The sequence below is a fragment of the Lepidochelys kempii genome, chromosome 7 (genome assembly GCF_965140265.1).
Source record: "Lepidochelys kempii isolate rLepKem1 chromosome 7, rLepKem1.hap2, whole genome shotgun sequence".
In the NCBI taxonomy this organism is placed as follows: domain Eukaryota; kingdom Metazoa; phylum Chordata; order Testudines; family Cheloniidae; genus Lepidochelys; species Lepidochelys kempii.
Window position 1 is genome coordinate 59892046 of NC_133262.1, and position 17051 is coordinate 59909096.

Below are 17051 nucleotides of genomic sequence, written 5' to 3' on the forward strand. Positions count from 1 at the left end.
TGCTGAAACCTACCCTAATCTAGATTCCACCCTCCGCTGCTCCACTGAGTTATGATCTATTCCTCACCAGGTCTCAGGGCTTTTACTCCTTCCTCACCATCCCTGACCTCTCTGCTGTTACTAAACACTTTAGATCACCCCTTCCCTTCTCATGTTGTCCTTCTATTGATTTTGTGACTGTCCTTTCCCCTAGTTCTTCTCCTCCTTTTTGGCCATTCCTTCAGGGTCTTCTTACACATCTTCCTGCTTCCCTCTCCCATTTCTAGAGTCCTACAGAACTATATAACCGTGGCCACTTCCTCTTCTCCTTCTACACCTTTTTCTTTGTGTGATCTCATCTGATCACATAGCTTCAACTACTGTAGCTCTGACATCAATGCTGACAACACAAACATCTGCCTCTTACTCCTGACTTGTCTGAAGCCATCCGGTCACTCACTTCATCCTTTCTCTTTGACATCTCCTCCTGGGCATCTTTTCTATCACTTTTGACTTAAAAAAGTAACATGGTCACAACTGAACTTTGTCTTTTTTCCAAAACTCTATCCACTCCCTCTTCTGTTACTGTTGAACACACCATCATCCACTCTATAACTGAGGTCTGTAACCCACATCATCTTTGACTCTTTCCTATCCATACCCCATACATCTACTAGACCATCTCCAAATCTTGCTGCTGCTGCTTCCTTTGTAACATCACTTAAATCCCCCCTTTTTCTCTGTCTACACAACTAGAACTCTCCTTTAGGCCCTTATCACCTCTCATTTTGGTCACAAGAGCCTCATCCTATCGGACCTCCCTGACATCTGCATCACCCCCGTCTAGTCCATGCAAAAATGCAGCTACTAAGATTATCCTTGGGTTCTGTCATTCTAATCCTGTTATCTCACTATCTGAATCTTTCACTCACTCCCCTCCACCACCACACCAAGTTTAACACTTATTTTTTGACTCTCCAGGACTCTGACCAACTCTATCCCCTTGCTTACATGCATCTCTTTTCTCATTGTCCCTGTCCCATCCAGTCTGCCAATGATACCAGACTTCATGTCCCATTTGCTTACTTTGTCCACAACCATCTCCACACTGTCTTGCAAACAGCTTCATACACATAAAACACTCTTTGTTAACTAGTCTGAAAAGACTACTCACCTTCCCTCATTTAAATCACTGTTAAAGACCATTTCTTCTGTGACACACACGCAACTAAGAAAAAATAGTGGCTCACAAATTGAATGAGTCATCAATGTGATACAACTGAAAAAAGGCTAATATTCTGGGGTGTTATGGGAGACGGTTACTGTCCTGCTCTACTCAGCATTAGTGAGGCTTCAGCTGGAGTACTGTGTCCAGTTTTGGGCACCACCACACTTTAAGGAACGTGGACAAATTGGAGAGAGTCTTGAGGAGAGCAATAAAAATGATAAAAGGTTTGAAAAAACGTGACCTATGAGGAATGAGTAAAAAAGTGGGATGTTTAGTCTTGAGAAAAGAAGACGGGGGGGGGGGGGGGAGACACGACCCGATAGTCTTCAAATATGTTAAGGACTGTTATAAAGACAATGATCAATGGTTCTCCAGGTCCACTGAAGGTAGAACATGAAGTAACGGGCTTAATCTGCAGCAAGGGAGATTATGGTTAGATATTGGGAAAAATTTTCCAACTATGAAGAAAGTTAAGCACTAGAATAGGCTTCCAAGGGAGGTTGTGGAATCCCCATCACTGGAGTTTTTAAGAACAGTTTAAGCAAACACCTGTCATGGATGGTGTTGGTATACTAGGTCCTGCGGCACAGAGGGCTGGACTAGATGACCTCACAAATTCCTTGCAGCCCTACATTTCTATGATTATATGAAAAGTTTATTCCCCATGCTGTGCACCAGCCTTGAAAGAGTAAATGCATTATCGTATTGATTTTGCCCCACTCTTCCTGTGTCAACCCCCCCATGTACCCACTACCACCTTTTGCTCCATCACTGAAAGATTAAGGCCTAATTTCAGACAACTCTTATTTATCCTCTTAACTTCATGTGTGAGTAGATTCACTGATGTCAAAAGGATTAGTCAGGTGCATAAAGTCTTCTAAGTTCTTTGAGAGCTGTCTTATACATATTGTGATGCACTGTAAAAAAACAATTCTCGGGCACTGTAAAATAACAATAATGCAAAAACAGAGAAACTAAAGAATGAAGAGGTTGAATGAGATGCCCAAGATCACGTAGCAACACAGTGGTTGCGTTGGACACTGTGAAGCAGAGCTAGGATTAAAGTTCAGGAGTTCATGTCTCATAGGCTATGTCTACACTACAGACCTTACAGTGGCACAGCTGTACTGCTGTAGCTGCGCCACTGTAAGGTCTCCTGTGTAGCCTCTCTATGCTGACGGGAAAGATCTCTCCTGCCAGTATAATTAAACCATCCCCAAAGACTGGCAGTAACTATGTCGCCGGGGGAGCATCTCCTGCTGACACAGTGCTGTCCACTATGGTGCTTTTGTCGGTGAAACTTATATTGGTCAGGGTTAGTATTTTTCCCCCCCACACTCCTGACCGACAAAAGATTTACAGACAAAAGTGCTACTGTATAAAAAACCTTAGTCCCATTCCTCTAGACCTTACTGTCTACATGCCACTTTAGCTTTCAGTTTTTATAGGGCGGATTTCCTGAATATCGTTACAAGAGCTTGGGACAAGATACTTTGTTCTGTGATCCACCAGTTATGGGATCATAGGAAGCACATTACATGGTGCTATTTTTACCGGGTCACTTCTCCAAGCATAACTCCACTTAGATTTACAATACACCTTGCAATATATTGCGTGGGACAATTCTGCACTGGCTGGTCAGAAGAGGGATAAGATGACTTGGTGGGAGGCCGTATGGGCTAGTGGACAATCAGGTAAACCTTGGTTCTATTCCCTTACTCTGCCACTGATTAGCTAGATAACCTCAGGTAAGTCATTTAACACATACCTGTATGTGCTTCACGTTCTCCACCTGTATAATGGTAATAAGGATTCAACTAATCAACTGTTTTGAGATGTGATGGTGAAGTGAGTGATACATAATCATTTCCATCTCTTACTTCTATGATTCAACAAACTTTTATTACTAGGTACCACATGAGTTTAAAAGTAGTAAGAGACTGCACACAAACTTACCTTAAATCGTCCAGCACCGATTGGTATTCTGCCTCTGCACTGGCTAATTTCGTGGCCCTGTTCGCGTCACTGATCGCATTGTCTACCTGCTGGAGGACTCCTTGCTCCAGCACATCCTGGTCGTACACGTCGACCCCCAGACCTTTCAGCTCCGCAACCTGGGCACTGGGCGCCACGGACGGGATCTGCTGCCTGTCAATGTGTAACAGCGGCTGTCCCGTGCGGGGGGGCTCCCGCGCGGGAACCCCGGAGGAGCCGCAGGGGCCATTCTCGGAGGCCGGAGCTCCAGGGCTGCCCCCCAGGTCGCCGTCGCACGGGCACGGGCCCGTCCCCTGGGCAGTCCCCGCTTCCCCCGCGCTGCTCGGACGCGGATCGCTCGCAGCGGCCCCAGGGCCCCGCTCGTGGGACCCGCCCGGCGGGCGGCCTGTCTCCGTGGGCATCCTCGGCGCGAGCAGGGCCCGGGCGGGCGGGCGGGCGGAGCGATGGGCCCGGGCGGGCCGGGCTCTCGCAGGCAGGGCGCCAAGCCAGCCCACGCTGGCGAGCCGCGCCGCAGCGACAGGGCGACCCCGGAAGGCGGAGGCAGCCGAGCCCGGGGCGTCCGCCCCGCCCCCAGCTCCGCCGGCCCCGAGCGCCGAGACTCAACTCAGCGCAAGGAACTCGCCGCGACCCGGACGGCACGCTGCGCAGGTAGCGCATGCGTAGAAACAACCGTTCCCATGCACGCACCCGGCGCATAGAGAGCGCGCCGGTCCGCCACTACCTCGTGCTCCCCCCTCCCACTCGCCTGAGCAGGAGGCAAGAGCGCATGCGCTGCCTTCCTTGGGCTCTCCTGGAGAGAGGGGTAGGGCTGCGCATGCGTCTTCTCCTGGCTGACTGCATTTGTGCTGGAAGTGGCCCAACTTGATTATCATACACATTGTAAGGAGAGTGATCACTTTAGATAAGCTATTACCAGCAGGAGAGTGGGGTGGGAGGAGGTATTGTTTCATGGTCTCTGTGTATATAATGTCTTCTGCAGTTTCCACAGTATGCATCCGATGAAGTGAGCTGTAGCTCACGAAAGCTTATGCTCAAATAAATTGGTTACTCTCTAAGGTGCCACAAGTCCTCCTTTTCTTTTTGCGAATACAGACTAACACGGCTGGTACTCTGAAACTTAGGAGGATGATGTCCCTCATGGGCACGTTTTCGCTCTGGGCGTCTGCTCCTTCCTCCAGCCCCAGCGGGTACCCCGGCATGTACAGCTGGGCGGAAGGTGGATTTTCCGTCCCCTCCAAAAATGAGCTGCAGGGCAGTGGAAATGTTTTGTTTCCATTTCAGTCCTATAAAGCCGTTTTACATATAAACATATTTAAATAAACACCTCGTATTGCTCCTTTTTGGGGCCGCCCAGAGTGCGCCACATCATGTTATATATGGAGCTACCGCAGCACGAACAGAGCACGCTGCAGGAGGGGAGGGAATTGTAGGGCAAGAACCCTAGGGCAAAAGCCTGCTCTTGCAAAAAGTGCCACAGGATCTTTGTTGGCCACTTGAAGCACTGGCAGAATTGCTTCTAAGGGTTATTTGAGACAGAGACACCATGCATGGAACTCAGCAGGTTGGGTCTACGCTAGAAAGTTAGATCAGCTTACCTACATCGATCAGCACTATGAAAAAAACGTCATGCCCTGTGCAATGTACTTAAGCTGGACTCCACCCTGGTGTTGACACTCCTTGGTCAACAGAAGAATTCTTCCATCGACCTAGCTACTGCCTCTTGGGGAGGTGGATTTACTACAGCAACTGACAAACCCCTTCCATCGCTGTAGAAACTGTGGATGCCTCAGCTGCTGCTGTGCCACTGTAGCATTTCTAGTATAGAGATATCCTCAGAGTGTCTATTTCAGAAAGATAAAGGGTTGAGGAGAAGAAGGACTTCCCAATAGCCTGGGACTTGGCAAATCTGTTTCAGCTCCCACCTCTGCCACAGACTCCCTCTGTGACCTAGGGCAAATCCCTTCGTCTGACTGTGCTCCTGTTCCCCACCTGTACAATGGGGATAATAGTGCTGCTCTACTGCAGGGATGTTGTGAGGATAAATACAGTAAAGACTGGGAGTTGCTCAGATACTGCAGTGATGAGGCCATCTTAGATAGGTGGTTTTGAAACTTTGACTCTAGGGAGTTTGTGTATTTCAGGCCAGTTTAGACCGTAGAGTTGTTCCCTTGTAGAACAGACTTTTCTCTGCAGTGCTGCACGTGGTTTTGTAGTCATCTCTTTTCTAGCGGAAAATGTGTGGGTGTTTTGAGACAAGTTGCAGATTTTAAAAAATGGGTTATTTTAAACCATTTTATTGACCCGTGAGGATAATGGAAAATAAAGTAAATATAACAAGGTAACAATAGCTCACCTGTTCCCAGGCCCGCCGATGGGTGGGTGGGGGCAAAGGGGGCAATGGCTCAGGGGCCCCTGGTCACCGCTGCCAGCAGCGCAGCCGGGCTAAGGCAAGCTTCCTGCCTGCCCTTGCTCCGCACCACTCCCGGAAGTGGTCGGCACGTCCCTGCAGCCCCTGGAGAGGGGGGTCTCCGCATGCTACCGCCACCCCGAACACCAACTACACAACTCCCATTGGCCAGGAACTGCAGCCAATGGGAACTGCAGGGGCGGTGCCTGCGGGCAGTGGCGCACGGAGACCCCTTGGGTCCCCGCCTAGGAGCTCCTGCCAGAGGGGTGCGCCGGTCGCTTTTGGGAGCCACCCCTGACTCCCTCCTTCACCCCAACCCCATGCCGCAGCATAGAGTCCACACCCCTCACCCAAACTCCCTCCCAGAGCCTGCACCCCGCACCCACTCCCGCACCCAAACTGCATCCCAGAGCCTACATCCTGCACCCCCTCCCTCACCCCAACCCCTTGCCCCAGCCTAGTGAAAGTGAGTGAGGGTGGGAGAGAGCAAGCGACAGAAGGAGGGGGGATGGAGTGGGCAGAGGGCAGGGCCTCGGAGAAGGAACGGGACAGAGGCATGGTCTCAGGGAAGGGGCGGGGAAAGGGCGGGCAACGGTATTTGGGTTTCCATGATTAAACAGTTGGCAACCCTACTGGGTGGGCATGTGGAAGCCCTGACCACACCGGCAGCTTGCTGGGCACCAGCCAGCGCAGGTGCAGCACCACCCAAATGTCAGCTGGACCGCATCCGTGCGGGCGCAGCTTGTGCGTGCATGGGGGCCCATTGACTGTTCTGCTGAAGCCCGGAATTGCTGTCACTGGGCCTGTCTGTTCCACAGTTTGCTTCAGTGAAGTGCCACAGAAACAGGAAGGAATTATCTCTAATAAAGAGGACACATTTATAGTGCACGCTTTATCCCAAATCACTTTACTGATTGGACAGGCTGCATACAGAACATTTTGTTCATTATGAGAGAGATGTGTGGTAGGTGGATAGCAGAGTTCAAGCAACTGACTGCCTACTAATCCTCTGTCTTCCTATTCATGCTAGCCAAGGATAACGTCTTTCATCTTTATGCTTCTCACCCTGTCTCCACAAATGAAGTTCTAACAGGGCAGTCAGCTGTCAAACCCTTCTCCACTTCATCCCATCCGAGAGCAGCTTCTTTCTGCTCCCCCAGCTCTCTTGCCGATGTGAGGCTATGTATGCCCCACATCCTCACTCTTGCAGCCCCCAACTCAGCCTTGGGAATATACAGATTGCAACAATCTCTCCAGTGCAATTTACCTGACAGCTCTTTTCAATGTCATCTCTGTGGCACGACCGAAGGACCCACAGGGCTGCAGTTAACAAGAGAGTAGCTTAAGTGAGCTCTAGTGGTACCCCAAGCATTTAAAACATTGGTATGATTCTTTTGCCTAATTTGTGGTATTTCTAACATGCCCACTACTGTGGCCTTTCTGCACCAGACATAAAGTTAAGAGTTTCAGTGCATTTCTTCATCAAGGACCAGCTACTGTTACTTAGAGATATTTTTATCTTCTCCCATCTCCTCCTCATAGTCACCTGGCCTTGAGAAATGATACTTAGTTTTCTTTAACTCTCATTGGGGGAAGGCTTTTGTGACTAGCTCTGAAAATGATGAGGATTGAACTTATTCCGATCAACAAGCAACGGTGCAGAAAACACTCTTCCCCCTGCTCCTCAGGAGTCTCAACACTGCCTAGCTTCTAGCCCTTTAATGGCCGTAAAGATTAGCAACTTGAGATATAGCCAAAATTGGCTGAGGTACCAGGGCAGGGTGTATAGCATCTGTGTGATGTACTCTTGCCTGTCTTTCTTGCTCAAAAGATAGGTTAAAAGTAAACACCTTCATCCTAGCCAGTGAGCAAAAGATATTTGCATTAGTAGCCTATGTTGCCATCTTCTAAGTACAAGGAATGAAACTTTGTAATAATTGCTACAACAAATCTAAAGTATGGAGCACACAGCCTTTGTGCCAAGTGAGAAAGAGCGTGACCAGGGAGCGTTTAAGGACAGAGCAACATGAAGCTGTTGTCAAAGCTAAACAGCTGCATGGAGGGGCAGTCTCTGTTTTCCAGAAGCTGATTAATGAGGAGCAAAACTATAAGCAAAGACTGTCGTGGAAAAAAACAGACAGAGCTTTACGAGTTGCCAAAAGAGGAACTTTCAAATAAAAAGTTCCTTCCTTCCCAAGCTTGAGAAGAAAATGAGTTAATGGAGGGCTTCCCATTGGAAAGATGGCCAGATGTCAGTCCACCAGTAAGGGGCCATGGTCCCACATTAAATATTATTACTACTAAGGCAGGCAGCAATCACTGTAGCACCACTGAAGTGTATTGTAGATAGATTATAAAAAGAAGGACCCCTGCCACCCAAAGCTTGTTCACAGGTGAGCCATCTGCAGTACAAAAACCCCAGCCTTATCCAGGGGTGAATTTACAACATCGTTATCCTCAGCCGTGTTAAATGGTTCTGTCTTGTAAATACCTGGGAGTCGGAACCTAATCATCATTTAAACATGCTTCCAGAGCATGCCACAATCATGGACTGCACATTTCAGAGACTGTAGAAATACTGTTAGTTATTGTCTATGGTGTACAACAGAATCAGTTTGAAGCTGCATCCCCAGTGTGGTTATTTTCATGGGGTAGACTGATATCCTTCACACACACACCACCCCCAGATCTAAAGATGTAGAGGCATTAGCGCCAAATTCTGCTCTTGGTGAACATCGTAGGGTGGCTGGCCCCATTAAGGGGAAATGGGACCTAAGCCCACTTGTGACAAGAGCCACTTACCTCCCCAGGTGGGTAATAATGAAGTAATGAGACCATGTGATTAATTTGCACCAGACAGCGAGGGAAGAGAGAAGGGAGGAAAGGACAGTTCCTTAGGAAAGGGAGCTGAACTTCACCTAAGCGGGGCTAGGAGTGCCACATAGGACAGAAGTCTGAGAAGATACAACTGTGCTGAGGAAGCAACTGCAGGTGTGTGCTGCAAGGAGAAAGACCAGCTCCTGTGGCAAGGAAGTGAATTGAGCCCAGCGGTGGGAGGGGAACCGAGAAGAGAGGAGAGTAGGTGAACTCCGAAGGGAAGAGAAATCTTCAAGGAGGAGTGGCTGTGCCCAGCTTGGCAGTGGGGTGGAAACTCTATTGCTTGTTTCAGAGTAACAGCCGCGTTAGTCTGTATTCGCAAAAAGAAAAGGAGTACTTGTGGCACCTCAGAGACTAACCAATTTATTTGAGCATAAGCTTTCGTGAGCTACAGCTCACTTCATCGGATGCATACTGTGGAAACTGCAGAAGACATTATATACACAGAGACCATGAAACAATACCTCCTCCCACCCCACTCTCCTGCTGGTAATAGCTTATCTAAAGTGATCATTCTCCTTACAATGTGTATGAAAATCAATGTGGGCCATTTCTAGCACAAATCCAGGTCTTCGCACCCCCTCCCTCCCCCCTCCCCCCCACAAACTCACTCTCCTGCTGGTAATAGCTCATCCAAACTGACCACTCTCCTTACAATGTGTATGATAATCAAGGTGGGCCATTTCCAGCATAAATCCAAGTTTAACCAGAACGTCGGGGGGGGGGTAGGAAAAAACAAGGGGAAATAGGTTACCTTGCATAATGACTTAGCCACTCCCAGTCTCTATTTAAGCCTAAGTTAATAGTATCCAATTTGCAAAGGAATTCCAATTCAGCAGTTTCTCGCTGGAGTCTGGTTTTGAAGTTTTTTTGTTGTAAGATAGCGACCTTCATGTCTGTAATTGCGTGACCAGAGAGATTGAAGTGTTCTCCAACTGGTTTATGAAGGTTATAATTCTTGACATCTGATTTGTGTCCATTTATTCTTTTACGTAGAGACTGTCCAGTTTGACCAATGTACATGGCAGTAGGGCATTGCTGGCACATGATGGCATATATCACATTGGTGGATGTGCAGGTGAACGAGCCTCTGATAGTGTGGCTGATGTGATTAGGCCCTGTGATGGTGTCCCCTGAATAGCTATGTGGGCACAGTTGGCAACGGGCTTTGTTGCAAGGATAGGTTCCTGGGTTAGTGGTTCTGTTGTGTGGTATGTGGTTGTTGGTGAGTATTTGCTATTGCTTGTGTTCTGTTTCTGAAAGACTCTGGGTAAGTTTTGATTAACTGGACCCCAGCAAGGGGAATGTTTTAAGTATTTGGACTGTGTAGGCTGCTTTTAAGGGGCGCTGAGCAGAAGAGGAAACTGAGGCAGGTGCTGCAGACATCCCCAGGCTGTGAGGAGATGCTTAGGAGATGGCTGACCCTGTTACAGTGCCATTCGTGCAATTTCTTTGGAGCCAGTGGTGGTGTTACTTGGGTGTAACTATCAGTATTCTATTGCTGGAGAATAGAAAGTGAAGGGAAATAGTGTCCCTCTCTTCACTGTCAGTACCTTTATGGCTAGTTGGCAAGGCTGCCTGCAATTTGTTTAGTTTATTAAACCAGAAAAAGATTAGTTTTCTGGACAGGGTGGATTTTGTTTGTGTCTTTTATTGTTGTCTTTTCAACGTAGTTGTAGTGCTCTCCCCGTGGTTTGCCCTAATCTGTGTGCATTAAAGATGACACTTCATCCTTGCTGGAGGTGACCCAGGCAGCTTTTGAGAGAGTAATTATGCTCTTTGATCTGAACTAATGATACTGGGAAATTAAATTCTGGGAGCTTCCTCCCATTCCCTCTTCCATGTGGGATTACTGGCAGAGTGTCTAAAGCAACTGCTCGGAGCTCAGCTGTTCATGGATGGCTGTGGAAGCTGTCAGGGTTCCCTCCCCACTCTGAACTCTAGGGTACAGATGTGGGGACCCGCATGAAAGACCCCCTAAGGTTATTTCTACCAGCTTAGGTTAAAACTTCCCCAAGGCACAAACTCTTTGCCCTTGGAGGGTACGCTGCCACCACCAAATGATTTAACAAAGAATCAGGGACAGGACCACTTGGAGTTCCTATTCCCCCAAAATATCCCCCCAAACCCTTACACCCCCTTTCCTGGGGAGGCTTGAGAATAATATCCTAACCAATTGGTTACAAAGTGATCCTGGGTCTTAGGATAATGGAGAAATCAGTCATGTTCTTAAAAAGAAACAGAACTTTAATTAAAGAAAAGGTAAAAAAATCACCTCTGTAAAATCAGGATGGTAAGTACTTTACAGAATAACAAAAAACTCAAAAACACAGAGGATTTCCTTTCTAGGCAAAACTTAAAGTTACAAAAACAGAGATAAACCTCCCTCTTAGCACAGGGAAAATTCACAAGCTAAAACAAAAGATAACCTAACTCATTTCTTTCCTATTACTTACTATTTCTGCAATACTAGATGCTTAGTTCAGATATAGCTTAGGGAGATGTATTTTTCCCTGCCCTGTTTCCTGGCTGGCTCCGAGAGACACAGACAAAAAACCTTCCCCCACAGATCTGAAAGTATCTTCTCCCCTTATTGGTCTTTGTGATCAGGTGCCAACCAAGTTATCTGAGCTTCTTAACCCTTTACAGCTAAAAGAGGAATTAACCCTTTACAGGCTAAAGAGGGATTTTATGCTACCCTTAGCTGTATGTTTATGACAGAGGCATTGCACAAACAGAGGTCTAGGAGGAAGCTCAAATAGGATAACAACTTGGAAAGGAGCAACTTGATGCTTTGCCTTTGAAATCCTTAATGAAAAGGCTGATACTAGACTTCCCTGTCAGTGACAAGACTTAAAGGGACAGCAGCCTCTCTATTCTGTTTTGTACAATAAAATACTGTCCTTAAAACTGAGGGCATGGCTACACCTGCAGATGTAGAGCTAAACCAGCCTTCATAGAGTGCAGTAGGGAAAGCGCTGCAGTCTGTCTACACTGACAGCTTCAAGCGCACTAGCGTGGCCACATTTGCAGCACTTGCAGCAGCATTGGGAGTGGTGCATTATGGGCAGCTATCCCAGCATGCAAGTGACTGCAATGTGCTTTTCAAATGGAGCGGAGGAGGAGGGAGGAAAGAGACAGGGAGTGTGTTGTGTCTATGTGGAGGGAGAGAGAGTGGGTTTTTGGGGGGCTGAGAGCATGTCAGCATGCTGTCTTGTAAGTTCAGACAGCAGCAGACCCCGCTTTCTCCCCCCGCCTCTCTCTCACACACAGCACTCCACAGTAATGGTTGCTTTGTCTCGGAGCAGATAAGCAGCCGGCTGTCAGAAACAGAGCTCTGAAAGGGCATATCTGCATTCCTACAGCGATTCAAAAACGACGACAAGAGTGACCACTTGATTTAAGGGGATTATGGGACATTTCTGGAGGCTGATCAGAGCATAGTAATGCAACACCTTGTTCACACTGACGCCTGGGCATTGTAGCCAAGGCGCAGCAAACGTTATTCCACTCGCTGAGGTGGAGTACCAGGAGCGCTCTAGCTGTGGAGTCAGAGCGCTCTACGTCCAGTGTGGACAGGGAGTGAGCTAGTGTGCCCGGGGCTCCTTTATTGTGCTCTAACTCGCAAGTGTAACCAAGCTCTGAGACTGAGGATAAGGTGTGAGGGGCAAAAAAGAGGTATTTCCCACTCCTGGGATCGTACCTCTAGCAACGTGACTTGTTTCAGGCATGTGTGCCATTGGCTGTTGGTATTCTGGAAGTGGGTGAGAATTATTAGCTGTGGCCTGGTTGCGCTGTTCTATTTACATTAAGCCAAATCCTGAATTCCTTGCTTGGTTTTTACTGAGACCCAATCCCCATTGACTTTAGTAAGAATTTTGACAGAGTAAAGGCCAAATGAGGACCTTAGGACTTGGTCTATTACTAGGAATCTGTCTCTATGTATTGAGTCCTGCAGTTATTCTGCACCTGAGTTTCCACTGATTCCAAAGGGGTCCCACCCATGAATACTATGGAATCATGCCCTAAGAAAATGGCCCCCTGTTCTACTACACTTCTGAAATGAGCAACCCAGGGACTCCCCACACATGTTGAGGTGGCTTTGAGATAGTAACAATCCTCTGCCTAAGGAACAGTTATTATTTATATAGCACTCTCAGTGGATGCAGCACTTTACTAAATATCTAAAGACACTCTGTGTCCCAAAGAGCTTGGGCAAAGATTTTCATTTATTCATTATTTAAAGCCAGAAGGAACCATTAGATCATCTAGTCTGACCTCCTGCATAGCACAGGCTAGAGAATTTCTGAGTTCTTGCATCGAGCCCATATCTTGTGGTTGAGCTAGAGCCTCTCTTTTTAGAAAGAGCTCTCATTTTGACTTAAAGATCTCAAGTGACGGAGAACCCACCACTTCCCTTGGTGAATCGTTCCAGTGGTTAACTACCCTCATTCTTAAAAATCTGTGCCTTTTCTCTAGCTTTAAAAAAACAAGATCCTAAAGTTAGGGTCTTAAATCCATATTTAGACATCTAAATAAGTGCCCTAACTTTTGAGAAGTGCTGAGTACCCAACAGTCCCTTTAAGGATCTTCAGCCTGGAAGGCCTACCAGAGCTGGGCAGAAGGAATTTTAGTCTAAGGAAGTATAGCATCTCCAGCTTTCATCATCCTCGCAGTATCAGAAGTAGGTCTGAGCTTATTACAGTCCTGGCAGGCTCCTGGCCCAGCAGTGGGAGTGCTACCCCCGGAGACACAGTGATACTTTTAAAACAAAATACCAGAACTAGAGAGTTATGATGAAAATAGAAAAATTGTTTAGGCTGATGCATTACTTCTCAAGAGGGCATAAATGTTGGCACCATTGGCAGAAATGGGAATTCTATCCACAGAAATAAAGCTTCTTTATTTCTCTGTACCAGGAAGTCGAGTGACAAGTAGCTCTCAGAGCCATGCCAGGGTAATCAAGCGGAGAGAGATGCTAATTATGTGACAATTTGTATAGCTGGTAGGCAACAGCACGTCTTACTCCAGATATTGCTGAGGAATAGAATTGTTTTCCCTGCCACAATACAGCTTAGAAATTAAAAGCTAAAATCTAGGGCTAATGCAACATTAAGCGTGGAAGACCAAGGATTTAGATGTGAGCAAATTTGAGAAGCTAAGATTTTCCCCACATTAACTTGGCTATATTACATATCCTATATATCTACAGGACTGTATGTTTGTTACAGTTCAGGGCAACTGCATGTGTATTTCCCCTCAGTGGTTCAGCAGGAGCACCCACTCTTGGCTTCCAGCTCCCCAGCCATTGCCTCTCTTGGGTGGAGACTTGCATCTTATTCCCCACTGTCCGGGGTATGTCCAGGATGAACAGTTCCCTGCCTTCACCGTGTTTGTGCTCTCTTCAGAGACTGATCAGAGTGACAGCTACAGATGTGAGTTACCATGCAGTTCTGTCCAAGCAAGCCTATTTTATTCTTAAGGTAAAAAACATGACAGAGAAAACATGTTATAAACAAATAAAACCCCCTACGTGCATGCTAATAAGCTTACCAGAGTTCATCCCCACTCTGGATGGGCTCTGGCAAGAGCAGTCTTTAATCACCCCACGCTAGGTGTTCCTTTGTGGTTACAAGTTCGTAGAATCATAAAATGTAGGACTGGACTGGACCTCGATAGATCTAGTCCAGTCCTGCGCACACAGGCAGGATTAAGCATTATCCAGACGATCCCTTTTCATCATGGCTTCTACTCAGAAAAAGCACACCAATGACAAATTTAGCCCATCCTCTTCATACAGATGAGGCCTCTTTGATCTGGAGTTTCCAGCAGCAGATTATTAGTATAGAATGGGTCACACCCTGTCAAGGTTCCTACCCCACTCTGAACTCTAAGGTACAGATGTGGGGACCTGCATGAAAACCTCCTAATCTTACTTTCACCAGCTTAGGTTAAAACTTCCCCAAGGTACAAATTAATTTTATCCCTTGTCCCTGGATCTCCACTGCCACCACCAAACTCTAACTGGGTTTACCGGGAAACGTAGTTTGGACACGTCTGTGTTAGCCGACAGCCAAGGATGTTTGGTGAGGTGCCAGCTATGCCCATTTATACCATCCGTGACTTTAACCGCTAGGACGCACTGTCCCTTCGCGGCGGGCAGCCCGGGCTAGGCTGACGGATGCCCCAAGGTCCTAACCACCCATGACTTTAACTGCTAGAGCTCAGAGCTCCTTCGCAGCGGGCAGCCAGGATTGACTGACAGGTGCCCCAAGAGTTTGCCCCATGGAGGCGGCACAACTCAACGCTAGGCTCTTAGTACTCTCACCTAATGGCCAGGCTTTAGAGCCAAAACAGCTGAGGTTCTTTAATGGTGTTGGCTGCTTTACAGTAAACCAGAGAAAACAAGTCAGGCTTATGCACAAATGGTTACCAAAATTTATTAAGCTAGATTCTAATCATGTGGTTACAAAATTGCTAGTGCCTACTTATTTAAATGTAGAGATGTTACACACACAAACAAGTTACAAAACTGAAGCCACAATCCCAAAGAAAGAAAACAAAGTATAGAGCTCTATTTCAAAATATGTGTACACTAAAGATAGGAGATCAGGTGTGGGTGCTTCTTACCCTCCTTGCATCTCTCGATTCCAGTGGTGCCAAGCCAGGATCGGTCACTCAATTCCGCGGAAAGACGAATAAGGGACAAGGCTTAGGGACCCTCTTAGCTGCAGAAGCCTTGGGAGGCTGTCACTTATCTGACCAGCAGATAGATAGTGAAAAGCACTCAAAAATCATGGTGCTGTAGGTCCCCTACTTATATCTCTGTACTCCTTTATTCTCTTTCTCCTTTCTTATGCCAAATTGAGGCTGGTCTGTCGGGGTGACGCCAGCTTTCGCAAGAGTAGTTTACACTTGAAGAGAGAGAAACAATAAGTTTCGACTACTGGACATTTCTTTTATCAGGGTAAATATTTTTCCACCTAGGATGTTGGTGTGTGTGCATCACGCTATTTAGTAGGGGCTAAGAGCCATGTCTGTCACAGGGCCTCTGCCTGCTGTGAGCTTAATCGTTGTATATGTTCCCAGAGGCACATTGTAGCAGCACACCTGTGCTTTTCACAGCTTCAAAGGCTGTGCTGGAATATATGTTAAGTGCCCTGTTCCGGCTTCCTCCTGTGTTTCCAGCAATGCTGGTCTGAGGGGGGGGGGGGGCTGGCTGTCTGGCTACAGTCTTTCCCCCCCAAAATCCTCCCAACCCTTACACCCCACTTTCTGGGAAAGGTTTGGTAAAAATCCTCACCAATTTGCATGGGTGACCACAGACCCAAACCCTTGGATCTGAGAACAATGAAAAAGCATTCAGTTCTCTTACAAGAAGACTTTTAATAGAAGTAAAGAAATCCCCTCTGTAAAATCAGGATGGTAGATACCTTACAGGGTAATTAGATTCAAAACATAGAGAATCCCTCTAGGCAAAACCTTAAGTTACAAAAAAGACACACAGACAGGAATAGTCATTCTATTCAGCACAGTTCTTTTCTCAGCTATTTAAAGAAATCATAATCTAACACATACCTAGCTAGATTACTTACTAAAGTTCTAAGACTCCATTCCTGTTCTATCCCCAGCAAAAGCAGCAGACAGACAGATAGAGACCCTTTGTTTCTCCCCCTCCACCCAGCTTTTGAAAGTATCTTGTCTCCTCATTGGTCATTTTGGTCAGGTGCCAGCGAGGTTATCTTTAGCTTCTTAACCCTTTACAGGTGAGAGGATTTTTCCTCTGGCCAGGAGGGATTTTAAAGGGGTTTACCCTTCCCTTTATATTTATGATACCTTCAGGACAGAATCTTCAAAAGGTTGGCTTGGGAGGGGAGAACTTGTGTTCCCGTCACTGCAATGTATTTCCTACAAAATCCACTTCACACACATTGTTCCTCTGGCATTCCTGAGGTTGCATTAATCTTGTCTTACTGCTAAAGATGTTCTATGCAATGTCAGGATAATGCATAAAGATTTGCATTCTAATACAATGTACCGCAAAGGTACAAACCTTATTGAGTTATGGTTAACTTTTATTGAATGACAATATCCTGAATGAACTTAAATCTGTCACAATGCTAACAGAAAACATCCCAGGGCTTATGACACTCCATCAGTAGATCTCAAAACTCTTTATGAAGCATCATTATCCCCACATTTCAGATGGGGAAACTGAGGCACAGAGGTGCAGTGACTTACTCAGGGTCACTTGGCAGGCCAGTGGCAGAACCAGGAATAGAGTCCAGTGTCTTGAATCATAGTCCAGTGAATGAGCTTCTGGCCATGTTACTGTGTACTGAGCTTTAAGTATCCCAGATTTTCTGGAAAGTTCCACATTTGAATTGAATCCTGCATGCAAGTGAGGGTATGTCTACACTGGTAGAGTTACATCGCCGGCAGTTACATCACCGCTCAGAGAGCTCTGAAGGGAAGCTGCTGTTGTGTGTTCACACTGTCAGCTGCCTGTGCAATAGCATGTTCACGCTTGCGGCATTTGCATTGGTATTTGGAGCGGTGCACTCT

The 17051-nt window shown here is 46.9% G+C and overlaps 1 protein-coding gene and 1 long non-coding RNA gene across 5 annotated transcripts in view; one reads left to right on the plus strand and one right to left on the minus strand.

Moving 5' to 3' along the window:
* ERCC6 (ERCC excision repair 6, chromatin remodeling factor) overlaps positions 1–3851 on the minus strand; it is an 80700-nt gene extending 76849 nt beyond the window's left edge. For 2 of the 4 annotated variants that reach the window (XM_073353082.1, XM_073353083.1), the window contains exon 1: positions 3164–3845. In XM_073353082.1, the coding sequence (XP_073209183.1) occupies positions 3164–3603 (440 nt within the window). In that variant the 5' untranslated portion in view covers positions 3604–3845. Of the gene's footprint in view, positions 1–3163 lie in introns of all 4 variants that reach the window. The other 2 variants (XM_073353085.1, XM_073353081.1) reach the window with 2 other exon arrangements.
* Positions 1–17051, plus strand: part of LOC140914662 (uncharacterized) — a 56275-nt gene that overhangs the window by 5926 nt on the left and 33298 nt on the right. The gene's annotated exons all lie outside the window — the stretch shown is intronic.